This window comes from Vanellus vanellus, assembly GCF_965231255.1.
Source record: "Vanellus vanellus genome assembly, chromosome: 3".
NCBI classification, from domain to species: Eukaryota; Metazoa; Chordata; class Aves; order Charadriiformes; family Charadriidae; genus Vanellus; species Vanellus vanellus.
Window position 1 is genome coordinate 31,503,992 of NC_138907.1, and position 15,075 is coordinate 31,519,066.

At 38.9% G+C, this 15,075-nt stretch overlaps 1 protein-coding gene across 1 annotated transcript in view; it reads left to right on the forward strand.

Moving 5' to 3' along the window:
- Positions 1–15,075, forward strand: part of PRKCE (protein kinase C epsilon) — a gene marked incomplete at its 5' end in the record, with an annotated part of 294,498 nt that overhangs the window by 90,796 nt on the left and 188,627 nt on the right. The window contains one exon of the mRNA XM_082480593.1: positions 10,427–10,490. Coding sequence (XP_082336719.1) covers positions 10,427–10,490 — 64 coding nt within the window. The remainder of the gene's footprint in view (positions 1–10,426; positions 10,491–15,075) is intronic.

Consider the following 15,075-nt stretch of genomic DNA (forward strand, 5'->3'; position numbering starts at 1 on the left):
TATTTTATTTTCTTAATTCTGTTTTCTTCTTCTTTCAAATTTCTTTAAAAAATTAACTTTTAGTATAACTTGAACAAAGTCTTTGAATTGATGCAATTCTTGGCAGCCAGTAAGTAGGAGAGCTATTTCCAGGAAGGATACTTTTGTTTAAATACTTGATGCCAATTCTGTTTTACTATTGTGATTTGTATATCATGCAATGTTTGTTTATTGTAATGTCAGTGTTTGTTGTAAAGCAGCTCAGGTTACAGATACATATGTGAAAGGACATAGAGAATATTTGTGTAGAACATACTTTTTCCTTCCATCTTCATAACCCAGGAGAAGAATGTTTATTTGTAATTCTTGAAGCTTGTGTATTCATGCTTTCATCTTGGCGCTTGCTGAAGAATTATTTTTTTTTAACTGGGAAATAAAGCTGCTGGACAGTTTTCAGGCAAGTCTTGATAGCTTCTAGAGATGTTTCTGAAAATAAGATATTGTTCATTTTCTGGAAATTTGGGGGAAAGAGGTTAGTAATTCATAGCCAGTTGCTGAGATCAAAGTCACTTCTTGGCACACCTCCAGGGCTATCTTAATTGCATATTCTGTAGTTTCAGCTGCTTGGGGGGGGGAGGGGGGGAGCAGGAGGAAGGAATCTCTTTCATATCTAAATCAAATTGGCAAAATAGAAGAATAAGAATTTACCAGTTGGAGTTTTTCTTCCTTCTGCTGATGAGCTCTGGCTTGCAGCTGATGTCAGTGTCAGACATCAACAAACTTCTTATAAGTTCCAGCGAGTGTCATCGAAGTACAGTTTGTCCATTTGCAGCATATTGAATCAAGCTGTTTCCCTCCTAATGAAGGATTAATTTCTATCGTGAATACAAATGGAGAGAACGTTTAATGTGGTTGCCTTTCAGATAAGAAAAGCCTTTTGCCTTTCTTCCCGGGGAGCTGAACTGAACTCAAACTCATAAACAGTAGTTGTTGTTTTAATTTTTTTTTTCTTCTATTTGGAACAAAACCTAGGCTAAATGTGAGTTTTGTTGCTAACTGGAACAAAGCCAGCACGGTTTTACTTACAACTGAACCAAAGTGGATTCGGTTCTCTGCTGCTTTCTTCTAACTGGCTAATTGATGCTTGTAGTAGGACCTCTTTAGAAAGTTAATGAAAGGTGTTGCACAGTAATGTTTAAGAGATTGAAAATGTGAACCTCTTGCAGGAAGGATCCGAGATCATCGGTGAACTGTCTGCCCGCTGCGTGCTGAGGTTTTGTGTGAGATACATTTATTTTCTAATAGTTGGTCTGGGAAGATCTTCCCTCTGAGGCAGCTGAGAGCTTTACTCAAACCAGGGTGTTATCGATGTTTCTAACTTTTGTTTTAAAATACAGCTGGTTAGTAGGCAAGTTCCAGAATCTTTCTTTTTTACACAGGACTAGAACAGATTAACAGATGAGAAACTAAAGGGCAACTTCACATCATCTAAATATCACAATTTCCTAGCACTTATTTATATCCTGCCTTTGGAGATTATTTTACCTCATTTAGGAAGGATTTGAGTTTATGCCACCTCGGTCTTAGATCTTCCAGCTGTTAATCCCCCTGATTTTTGAGGCCTAAAAATCAGCACAGCTATTTCCTTTATTCTTGGTATGGTAATGCTATGTGGATATTTCCTACTATACACTGACTTGGGTTTCCCAGAGTACACCTGGCAGGAGGAGAGTGCAAGAAAGGAGCGTTTTGACCATAAAGAGAAGAAAAATACCATATGGTTTACAGGAAACAGGTAGTGTTGCTTTGATATCTTTAATCTCTAAGACTTCACACAGTAAGTCTTACTTAAGGCAAGTAATACGGAAATTACTTAACAAAATAAGGAAAAATGTATGTAATGCACCAAATCTGTTGTATATGAGCAGGAAAAGTACCAGTCAATCCTCAGGTCCTCTACGTATTCATGTACTTACTGTTATGCAGATACCTATTTCATGATGATTGTCCAAAGTGTTGCAAAGATGGCTACTCAGAGGAAATATTATTGCAATTTAGGAGAAACTCCAAATACCTTTGCAGTTAAATCATTACATTTGGGTGATTCCTGAGGCTGAACAAATGTGCAAACTGTGAGTTTGGCTTATGCGAATCAGCAAGTGCTTATCTGAAATTGTACTGCAGTAAAATAATTTGAAACCATTAATCACTTCTTAACGTGTATTAACTGGCTACCCATGATGTGCTTGCAGTCCTGATTCTCTGTTCAACATTTTATTCCTAGGTGTTTAGGTAACCCCCTCCCTTCTGGATGCCGTTCTGTAGCATGACATTAAAAATGTCCATAAGCCAAGACCATAAATGTGTTTTAAATATTTTGTTATAGCTAATTTTTTCCCTATGGTGTAGAGAGTGCCACTGCACTAGTGCATTAAAGAATAAAATTTGAAAAGCTTTGTGATGAAATTGCAGGTCAGTTCTTACCACATGATGCAATTCCTTTATTCTTAAATCAAATAACCATCTGCTTGGGAAAGTGATTGTGCTCTGAAGAGTTTCTTTTCTTTCTTGAAATACATTTAGCAGATGTTTCAAGTGAATGGCTTTATGCAGACTTCTGTTTTGTAGCTGGTTTTACTGTCCTTTCACTCAAAGTTGTTGAGCGTTGTTCAGCCAAACCCAGCTCTTACGTGTTGTACTTCATGTTATCTTTGGGGTTGTATAGGTTCTTTGTATTTTATCTTCATTACTATTACTAAAATAATGCAACCTCCATTTTTACTGTGGATACAGTTATGGTGCAGTGAAAATGTGCTTTGTAACTTTGGCTTATTCCCCTGCCTTCATCAGACCTAGTAATAAAAGACATTCACATCATCAGAATAACTGTACTTAATTTTATTGGTTAAATAAACCAACAATACAGCACATACACGTGAGCCTGAGACGCTCATACTGGTACGAATCTCCATTGACTTGTTCAAGCTCAGAATGCCCTGAATAGTTAGTTGAGGCAGCCTCATCTCACAAAGTTACTGAGTTCTTTTTCCGTTCATGAAGAAATTTCTCTCTCATTGTTTTATTTCCCCCTCTCATGAATTCTGATTGTAGGTATTTAGAAACCATAACCAGTTTGGGCATGTAACTGTTAAACACCTTAACAGTTAATACCTTGTGCCATACGTACTCTCACCACCTGAGGCTTTCAAGAAAATGAAGATAATTTCTTCCTCCCTTCAGATCAGGGACTCACAAACTCAGTTTCATGCAGTGACCCTTCTGTGGTCATGCTGCTTGATGCCTTTTTGGCCGTTTGTACTGCTCTGCTGTCTTGTTGCATGTAAACATAGCCATCTGTCCAAGTTTACTTTCTGGACTCTACCAGAAATGAACCATAAACACCCAGTCCCAGTACCATGGTCCATAAAAGTTGTTCTTCCTTGTAAAACACAAAATGAGTATGTGACTTCTGAGTGTGTAGATGTGCATGCTTGTGCACAAGCACACATGCATTTTTGTGTCACCATGCATTCAAAAATGTTCCTCCATTGGTGCCTAGGATGCCTTAGGTACAGTAGATTGTGGAATTTCAAAATCATATCACATGTGACCCAGGACACTGCAATTGAATATTGGTACATGCTATATTAAGTAATGGAAGGATTCTTGTTTTAGAATTGATTTGTGAATACTGCGGTTATTTCAGCTGAATCTTTTTTTTCCCTGCCGCTTCTGTTCTGTATTATGTCTGTGCATGTGTCTGGCATTGGAAAGTGTTTGATCTTTTCTGTAGGTCATGCAAGATGTTTGATGTCTTTTTGTTGACTTTTGAGTATGAGTAAATAAATGATAGAATCCCCTGTGGCCAAAATTTCTTAACTTTTATGTATATCATTGTGGTCAATTACAATGCAGCGAGCTGTTACGTTTCTCTGTAATTATAATAATCAAATATGTAACATTCATAATGAAAGGCAGATTTGTGAACTTTGTGGCAGTGCACTGGCTCTGAAAGGGACCTGATTTCTTTGGCCATAAGAGCAAGAGGGTGGGGTGGCTGGAGGAAATCATGGAGGCAAACATAGATTCCAGGGAAGTTTTCTCTACGTGTTTTCTGGGTGATTACTTCAAAAGTCAAGTTTACCTCATGTAATTAATGATGTAATACATGACATCTGTTAACTTTCAGATAATATTATTAAATAAAAATTTCTCAGCTATTTTGCTGACCTTATGGAGCCAATTGCAAAGCTGTCCATTTTAGGTAAGCTTGCTAGGGATTCAGGCGTGAATGCTGGGGGAAGTTTGCAAATGTAATCTTAGCTCTAGTTGTTATTTTCGTCAAGTGTTTGCTTCTGTTCCAATAATGGTGGTTTTGAAGGTTTTTAAATTACTTGGGCTGCAGTCAATTTGACTATATTGAAAAGTGTCACCGTTAATCTTTCATTTTCTATTAAATAAGTTAAAATAGGTACTATATTAGCTATTTAAACTGAAGCAGAAAAATCTTTTGGTTAAAGAACTAAAGACTAACACAGACTCTGTCTCCAGTCATTCTCTGTTAGATTACAACTGTTCTGATTTTCTTATGCATTTTCATTGAAATAATATTTTATCAAAATTGGAGAAGTAAATGCCCCTCAAAACAGCTGATGTAACCCCCCCAGCCTTTGCAGATATCAGTTCTTTAAACACACAATCCCTTCCCTCCTCCTTTCAGAGAAGTTGTGTGTTCAAAGAGAAACTTTGTGTTATGCTATGCTCCATACATACTGACTTCTCAAGTCCTACATGACTCAAATAACCATCTGCAGTGACAGATCATGTGCTTGGAGGTTTATGCTTTAAGCTATCCAAATATCAGATAATCCTAGAACATCACAACAAGAGGTGCAAATCAGGTTTTATACTTTAATTCTTTCTGTTTCTGTAGCTTATACAGTCCACTTAGGTTTATACTGTGGCCAAAATCCTAAACAGCTTTGTGGCCTGAGTGGTTTTGCTGTATTCCACATACTGTCTTGCTAAGGAACATCAGAGTAAAACTGATTCAACCTTTGTGTGGTTAGGAAGTTCATTTCTCTAGTCATTGCTTATTTCAGATCTAAGATTTATGTCAATGACCGTCCTTAAATTTCTGTCAAGAGACAAGTTGGTATTCAAATGAGTATGGTGCACCTAATCTTAGGTGACATTCTTGTGTTGGAACATAGTTGAGTGATGGACTCTGTTACGATCAAATGAACATCTATGGTAATGGGGCACCGAGCCACCAAAGATAGCAGTTTATCACTCGTTTACCATAGGTCTCAGTTTGCTCCATAGGGCACACAAAAACTCTGTGCTGATCCTGTCATCTAGAATGAAAAAAGCACCCCCAAATATTGATGGAATAACTCAGGCTGTACAGTGGTCAAGAATGTAAATTTTTTTTCATATTCAAATATGAAGCATCAGTGCAACCCAAATAATTGCATAGGATATTCTAATCTACCTTATTCCAGTAAGATTGGAGAGAGCGTGTGGAGCGTTAGCAAAATCATAGTCCAAGAGGATTCTGTCCGAGTCATATTTTTGAGGTTGGGAATTACGTCTTGCACCCAAGAGGAGGAAAATCGTGAGCTTAGGACTCAGTTTTTCAGAAGAACATTTAGGAGTTAAAAGCTTCCAAAAAACAAACCTTGAGGAAAAGGTGAACTATTTGCAGAATCCTCTGCATAGTTTGATTAATTTTTGCATTACTGCGGAGTTGCCCAAGAATTGTGATGCTTTGAAAATGCTGCAGAGAAGTATTGAATCAATTTTTTGTTTGATACTGTTTTTACTGATGAGTATTAACTGAATGGAAAAGGAAATTGCCTGCTAGATATGTACCTATTAAAGTTGTTTAAAAAAAACACCAAAACAACTTGGATGTCTCTGGTATTGCAGGAAGACAGGATGTGTATAGCTTGACAAAGTGAAGGTTAACTGAGGAATATGAGAAATGGTCCAGTGGGCGCTCTGGGCCTCCAGAGACCAGAGTTCAGTTCTTGTTTAACTGTACTTATGACTTTCTGGCAAGTCATTTAGTCTAACTTGTGCCTTTGGGAGTATCTCATTTTACAGATGGGGAACTGTCTCAGAAGGGTGTTGAAAATAAAATCCATTAATGACTGTGAAACTATATAAATGCCTTCAATATGCTGAAACTTGGCCATGGTTTCAATATGGGTTTTTTCCTCTGAAAGTATGTCTGGTTTTATGGATGGTTGCCTTTTGTTCCCTGAAACGGGCTACTAATATGCTTTATTCATGCCTGGAGTTTTTCAAGATCTATGCTGCTTTCCAGCAGTCATTGTACTCATCTCAATATGCTGCCACATAAGGCTTATTTTAGCAATATATAGGTTGTTTAAAGTGCCTTTACAATTAATGCTACTTGCACCTACTAAAACTCTCTATTGTAACAAAAGTCACAGCAATAGCATGGGCCAGTAACAGGATGAAACGCTTTTGTGATCAAACATTTTGCTGAATGATAGCTGTTACATATTTTGTTGCATGTGGAGAATGTGGCATGTACTTGTGAGGCATATATTTTGCTATGTGTCTTGCTTACAGCAAAGCTGTTCTTGTACCAACTCCTCTGTCTCATCCCTGGTTTGCATCTTGCCTTGTTCCCTGTTGTTCTTTTGAATGGTCATGTCTTTTTAGATATCTATTTAGATATCTCAATGTCTTTCTGCATGTATAAATGCTTGGCTGCATTCAGAGAGAAGTATTTTTAGTCAAACGGAAGGGTCAGAATCAGAACTGCCGTGATCAGACTATTTCTGTTGCATCCAAGGATGTCTGTTATATTCAGCTGAATTTGGCCAGTCATTCTGTTTCTGGTTACATATGTCTGAGGGCATTTCACATGTGATAACTTTCAGGGCATTTGGTGAAAAATTGTGCTGTATGCAGCTTTTGTTACTTATAAAATGACATTACGTAGTTTCCACCTTCTAAGTGTAGTTTACTGTACAGATTGAAAGAAAAGGCATGTAGTTTATATTCTAGTAATCTGATGGTTTTGGAGGTATTTATACCATTATGTGCCTAGGCATTAAATTAGAAATGTTTTATGCACAATTAGAATTGAATCAGGCCTTGTCGTTCCATACTTGCTTTGATACATGAAAGACCTGAGATCAAAAGAAGGATTGCTATCAGTTCAGGAGATTCTGCTTTTTTTGGGGTGTTCTTTTTATATGTAAGGTCAGCTGAGGCAGCTGGCTTCTGGCAAAAGTACTAATTCATGTCAGTGATGAGACTGGCAGCATAGGTACTCACTGAAATGAAATGTGGCTATTTTATAAATCTAAAATAAGAATATGTCCATTTTGTTCTCACTGGTAGTAGAACATTCTAAGACTGAAACATACGTTCTTTGTAAAAGAGACTCCCTTTTATAAATACTTCATTCTGCTTAAAGCATCAGCAAAAATTCTGAATCAAAATCAGTAAACAGCACTTCTAATAAATTGCATACGAGAACAGTCCACCTGATGGGTAATGGAAACTTGGGTTCAGTGCTCCAGTCTTTTTCCTGCATTGCTTCCAATGCTGTTTGTACTTAAATAGGCAGAACACAGGTTTTTGTGATGGTGGTTACCAACTCCTGCAGATGCCTGATTCTTCTGCAGGGATGGTGTTGGGGTTTTGTATTTGTGTATGCGTAGTGGGATTTGAACTGCATAAAGTATTTTACTGAAAGCTTAACCAAACAGAATACAGTGCTGATACAAACAGAGCATTAAACATGCCTGTCTTTAATACAGCCATCTGTTGAGTGCTATAGCAGTTTTTCAAAAGCCTCCCTCAGCATAGACATCAAAGTCTATTCATGCACCTGTGCCTCTGATCTTCTAATTTTTTTTTTTATTTAAAAACTGCAAAGGGAGAGGAGCAATATTTCAAGATCAGTAGCTTTATTTAAAAACAAAAAAAACCCAAAAAACTCCCCCACAAAACTCATGCTGCCAGTTCAGAAATTGTTAAAAATGTCTTTACTTAATATTCAACACGTTATTTATGGAAAAACACTCAACCACGCTTTCATTTTCCTCTCCTCTGAGTAACCCCTGGCCTTGCTAACACCTATTTCCTGCCTCGTCTATTTACAATGCAGCTGCTGAGATCATTTTCTTGATCTGTTGGTCCGATGACATCAGCCAAACCTGTGAACTCCTCCACCGGCTCGCTCCTGGACAGCACAGAGGCGTTTCTGTGAGAAGCTGGTTGGTGGAGGGAGGAGCTTCTGTCACCCTGATGCGCTCAGCAGCTGTGGCCCAAAAGAGGGGAAACAACAGAGGTGCCCCTCTGGTAAAGGTCCTCTCAGGCGATGACAGAAACCTGGGGACAGAAAAGGTGGCCCCATGGAGCTGCTGGCTGAATGCAGCCAGGCAAAGCCTGGTGTAGCCCAGACGTTTTTGTGTCTCCTGCCTTTCCTCATTTACTTGCTAATTTGCAAAGACCAACTGATTGGTCTCCCAAGTTATTAGTGTGAAATGGTGATCTCCTGATTATCATCTTAATGGCCTAGTACCATATCCTGATGTCTGTTGCTCATGAATTAGGCGGCAGCTGAGTGTTATTTGCTGACATTGGCGAAGCAAGGCCCACCTTCACCTCTTGCAGCAGAGCAGCCTGGCAAGGCAGGAGGAGGGCCGTGGCCAGGTGGGAGGGGGGGCAGCCTGTTCCTTGCCACAAGCCCAATGTGTGGTTGCCTCGGCTTAGCAGTGGTGTCAGGAAAGTTCTGGGGTTGCTGCCTGTGGAGAGCAGGGCTTGGCTGCACAACGTCATTGAGGCACGCTCCCTTCTTGCCCTGTCTCTGGTCAGTCTGGCACCAGGAAGGGCCCATAGTCCTGCTGCTTTTTCACGTGGGGGCTTTTTGGGGCACAGAGAAACATAAAATGGTCTAGGTTGGAAGGGACCTTAAAGATCATCTAGTTCTAACCCCCCTGCCATGGGCAGGGACGCCTCCCACTAGACCAGGTTGCTCAAAGCCCCATCCAGCCTGGCCTTGAACACCTCCAGGGCTGGGGCCTCCCCAACATCTCCTTTTCCCATTTTTCTCTCCCATTCAGTGTACCCTGGTTTGGTACCATCAAGTCCCATGTGGGTGTCAGGGCCCAGAGGGCACCAACAGGGCCCAGTGTCCCTGCCTGGCCCCTGGGGCTCCCCCACCCTGCCCACGGCTCAGGACCCAATGTCAGCCTCCCAGGGCTGTCAGACCCTACCCTGGTGAGCCCACAGCAGGGACAGTCTCCAGCTCCCCAAGTCCCTGCCCTGCCCCCTTCCCTGTGGAGGTGACTAATGCCCAGGGCTGGGGCTGCCCTGATGCCTCCCTGACTGCCCGCTCCTGGCTGGGGCTGTGGGACACAGGACAGGCCTTGGCAGACAAGGCCGCCTGAGGCACCTTGGCAGTGGGCAAGCAATTTTACCTGTGTGCTTTACTTACTAAAATAGAATGAAAATATACTATTAATGTGCACCATGCTGCTTCACTCAATCTCTGAAATCGTGTGACAAGCAAGAGATATGGATTACACAGTGTTCTAGTTACAGTTTAATTTTTGAGAGATGAGTGGCTGCAAAAATTGTCTGCAATGTGTGGGACGCCATTAAGATACTCAAATGCAGCAGTATTTAGATGTACTGGTGAAATGTGTGGTAAAATACAGGACGATGTGTAATGAGCTCTTCGTTGTGGTGCCTAAATATACAGGAGCTTATTACCACAGTCCGTGAAATCTTGAAGTACAGCAGCTTGATACTGAGTACCTGTATTTCATGCTGAGTGAAAGTGATCTCCACAAGAGCAAAGACTCCTTAAAATCTACCAGAATGGTGTGGAAATAAACAAATTTTGTATTTCAGAAAAAGAGGATAAAGCATGTATTTCTTTCTCCCAGTGGGGATACAAAGGGCATATTATAAACACGTGTTAACCAGCCGTATGAGCTGTGTGTGTTCACTTCCCCCCTTCTGTGACCAGAGCTGATCTGTCTCCCTGGGATCTGAATAGGCCACAGTGTTGTTTTTCACATTTGCATAGCTGTGCTCAGTATAAATTACAGTAAAAAAGTTGCTCGATACCACCACTTTTTAACTTTCTTCCTTGTCTCCTTGGAAATAGTGGTGTAAATGTATGGCAAAACAGTGCTTTAAATATTTGATTTGTAAAATTCACTGGGTTCAAGCTTTCCAAGTGCTAAGGGCACACACTTCACTGAAGGTTACAAGGTCCTCAATACCTCTTTGTAAAAGGAGTCTCTGTTGGTAGTGAACTGTAGACCTGCCAATGTGACTGCCTACACCTTGGCTTCACAAGTTTTGGAAACTTTTTCTTTCCTGCATGTGCAGTCACTTGCTTTGAGAACCCTTGTAAGTTTTCTTCTAATTCTCTTCTTGATTGCAGATTGACTTGGAGCCAGAAGGCAGAGTGTATGTCATCATAGACCTTTCAGGATCATCAGGTGAAGGTAGGGGCTTTCAATATTTTATCTTATACTTTCATGAATGGAATCTTCCAAGGGCCTCTGAAATGGAAGGATTGGAAGAGGTGCTGTTCCAATATCCTCTTAAATCTGTATGAGCTCAAGTTAAAGTTAATACATTTTGATGTATCTGTGTGTGAGTCAATGAGCAGTTGCAGTTCATCTAACTCTGTTAAACACCGATGGGTAGCAATATCAGCTAAAAGGATAGTAATGAAATGAGAATAGTTTACTAGTATGAAGTTCCAGAAGAAACTTCCAAATTCTTATTTTTGGAAGAAGGCTAACCATTATGTAAGTAGAAATCACAAGATTTCAAAGGTGGGGGAAGAGTTTATTTTCTTTTTAAATTATTCTAATATTTGGTATTTTTCCACTAAATGTTTTCTTTCTCAAGTAAAGTAATGATCAAAACATTGTAATGGTAAGAGGTGTGTTCATTTTTATGATACATCAGTTACATGTTGGGACAAAAAAAAAGGAAAGACAGAAGAGATATTTATTAAACTCTTAAGATATTTTTCTGCTGTTAAGTGGCAACAGAGTCAGGTGGTGCAGAAATAAACAGATTTTGTATATGGTAAATATATTTGTATATGGTAAATTATGTATATGGTGGGAATAAGAGAATTTATGAAGAAGCAAATCTGTATCTTAGTCATGCTCTCAATGACAGCCTGACCTGCTGAAACGGCCTAGACGGCTGGTTTGGGTTTGATTATTTTAAAAGATGTCCACTGATCCACTTTCCCTAGTAGTTCATAGAGCTCAAATAAATAAGGTTAGCGGTACGTAAAGAAGATTCACATAAACCCCGACAGGAGCTGAAACAGAAAATGCTATGAAATGAAATTATTTGGCCTGGCACAGTTTAGAAACAGCAGAAGAATGCTTTTATATTTCTGTTCTACATAATGAATTGCTGTGCTCTGACCAATTACTAACAGTAGCTTGCAAAAACACATTTTGCTCTAAATCCTGAATTTTAAAAGCAAAGCAAACAATTATTTAAACTTCATCTTATAGCCACATTTTGTACCCACATAAGATATGCTCTTCCTTTTTTTCTTCCTGGATATTGAAGAATATATCAGTTTAATCGTAGTTTCTACTTATCTTGCTAATTGGCATGCCAGTGATGGCACTAAAATGTGGTTAAAGGCATTGGTGTGGTTCTGTTGTAAGGCAGGTGGATGTTCTTCCAACCTGCCATTGATAGTTAATTGATAACCAGATGAGCATAGTGTTACTGTTCCATCACAAGGTGCATTCAGGTGTGTCAGATTGTCAAAGAGCAGGAAGAATGTTGTCATGTGGTTCTTCAAAAGTCCTTTAAAACTCTATAACCTTTTATACAGGAAAAGAAAAAAAGGCTATGGTAATATCTCTTATATTGTGTGGTGCATTACCTTGTGACACTTGAAAGGTGCTTGGAAAGAAATTTGCAGAACTAGAATTTGTGTCACTACATCAGTGTTGAAGGGGATCACTCAAATGGAAACAGGCCACTGAGGGAAAACAGTTTATGAAATGCTTCTTATGGGAAGCCCTTGGGAAGACCAAGAGGCTTTAGTAAGGGTGAATTTGGTAGAACCCTGGAGAGGTTGTTGTGCTTACATAATGCAATTGAACTTGTATAGTTTTAGAGCTTTCCCATACAATTAAATAACTGTGAAAAAGTGTTGTCTGGAAGTATTGCAAAATTCTCTAAGAAAGTTATGGTTTTCCTCACAAGGGAAATTGGACCAGGTTTGTACAACAGTTCATAAACAGTTTTTGTAGTGTTTTGTTAGTGATGTTTTGAAATCCTATATTTAGACTGCTTTATTGAGGCTGAGGCCTAGCTAATTTTGGATGAGTCTCCTTTCACCTCAGCTGTCTTAGTGAAGCACCTAGTTTAATATAACAAATGTATGCATCCTTCTGTAGTGAACAGAAACACTTAACCCACACAGAAACTAACAGGCATAAAAAATCCTAAATGGTGGATAAAGAAGAAACATTATCATTAGTAGTATATTCTCAATACTTTTAGTAAGCTTTTACATAATATTGACTTAAGATGTTCTTTCCATATACCTCTTAAAATTCAATTGTCCCTTAGTCCCAGCTGCTGGATTGCTTATCCTGCACTATTTGCGCTTGTATGGCAAAACAATGAAGACAGTTCATTGTTATAAGCTGACTTCCTCAACAAAAGTACACAATTTCTCTTCCTCCTTCCTCCTCCTCTAAACTGAATCTTTCATGGACTTTCATCGTTTGTGTGGCTTAGGTGTACAGAACGGATGGAAATATGGCAGATTACAAAAGGAGGTAAAGAGTACTTCAGCCTCTCCCTGTCCCATTGAGACAGACTTGTTAAGAGCCACCCTTAGATATCAATATCGGCATCTGGCAGGTATTTTTATATGGAACTGTAGAACAAAGGGTTGAGTTGCTGGCTTTGCTACTTGCAATTTTTTTCCCATTCTAAAGACAAGCTACAAATCCATGGGAAGTTACAGAGCTGTGCCAGCTTCTCTGCCACTTCCTATATTCTGAAATTTCCTTCAGAAGCCACTTGAAGGAGAAGCTCTACTTCTCCAGCACTAACAGTGCACTTGTGAGGGGATAGCCTGGAAAGCCCAAAGCTTTAGACTGCTCTCCACTGGATATCTTGCAGCACTGCCAGCTCTCAGAGTGGATGATTGAAATCTCAAGGTATTTGGATTTGTTCTGAAAACATTATTTTCTAGAACTTGCTCCTATTCAATTCTAGTCTTTGAGGCAGAAAAAGGTTGGAAAACACAAATACTGAAGTCTGAGAAGTGGAAAGCAAGCTATGTAAAAAGCCCTTACAAGAACAACAACAAACCTAACAGAAATATTTTTGTCATCATCTTTTTTACACTAATCCTGTTTTGAAGCCTGCTTATAGCTTCTGAATATTGGTTCAGCACTGAGAGGGAGGGTGAGTAACTATTTATTTTAGTAATCTTGTAAATTCTGTAGTAGGAACTGTCTGGCGCACATAGTAAAAAAAAAAAAAAAAAATGCTAAATGAACTGTTTATCATGTAGAAGGTGATGTCCTCAAAAGTTAGGATTTAATTTTTTTCTGCTGAAATTTGAACACTCCCGTATTGTGCTTTCAAAACCAGTTCTGCAAAATACTTTAGTATGCTTTGCTGGTGTGGACTTAGAAAAGGGGGAGAAAAGAGCTCTTAAAATACATATTTAAAATTCTCCATTTTAAACTATGTTACCAGTATTTCCATAACACCTGTGATTCAGGTCTTTACAATCTGTGCTGAAATTGATCTGCAGGGTTAGTTACCTTCTGTAGATTTACTTTATTTAAAATGGCTCTGTGCTTTCAGTGTCAATGTCTATTTGTGTCTCCCATGAATGGAAACAGCTGTGTCAGTGGAAACTTCCCAAATGTAGATACACACTAAGGTATCCATTCACAGGCTACAATAACTACAACAGTTAATCAGTAAAGTTTGATTTATAAAATGTTTGTTTATAATTTTAATAATTTTATTGGATTTTTAAAGTGTTGACAAGTAATAACTGCCCAGTCAGAACTTAAAGGGATATTTTAAAAACAAATTGCTTTGTCAAACAAACAAATGGAGCTTCTGTGGACCTGACACAGCATCCGGTAGTATTAGTTGGAATTTTTTGCCTGATTTCATTGAGACATGTACTCTGCCATATGCAAGCACATAGGATCTTTAAGAATAAGCATTTCTGATAACTTGCTTTTGGGAGACCATGTCAAAGTCTGGGTGATTGTTGTTGTTACTCTGCCAGAATTTGTCAGACTTGCAAAGCGTGTAATCAGTCAGTTCTGGTATTAACCAAACATCTGGTGACTCCACCTTATATACGCAGCTATAAGAAAAACAAAGTTTGTAGTAGACCTGTGTTTGTAAGAAGTAAGTAGCCTGGGAAAGACCTATCCTATTTATTCTCTGTTACTTTGCAAACCGAGTGTAATGATTACACGGGTTTTTGGTCTTGGATCTTCAACTTCTGCCAGGGCTGTGGAGAAGGGTATGTCTGTTTACCAGTCTTTCAATGGGCAGGGGACTCTATATAAGACATGCTGTCTTATTTCTTCAGTGCTGCTTGTTGTCCGAGGTCATATTGATTTTCTATATTAATTCTGTGGTGCTGTAGCACATGTGTTATTTCTAGGCTGAAGTGCACTCATTGACTGTTTTATTGACATGCTTTAGCAATGTTTCTTCATCTATTTTAGTGCTTAGAGTTTTGTGAGGGAAGTTTTTTGAATTATTTCAGAAATGCTTAAGAGCTCCGGTGTAGCTGATCACGATCCAAATGCAGGTTGAAAGTTTAAAACATAACTAATATGATGACACAGTGATTCAATTTATGAACTGGAATAACAGATGGCCATCAAGTGGGTAAGAGAGGTAAATTGCCTGAGGAATGATTAAAAACATTTTCAACAAAGTCAGTTTTATATAGACTGAAAGACAGATGCTGCTATGTTTAAAAGCTTGTGACCTCCCTGCTGTGTTTGTCATTGTAGATTTCTTGTTTCTTTGGAATTACTG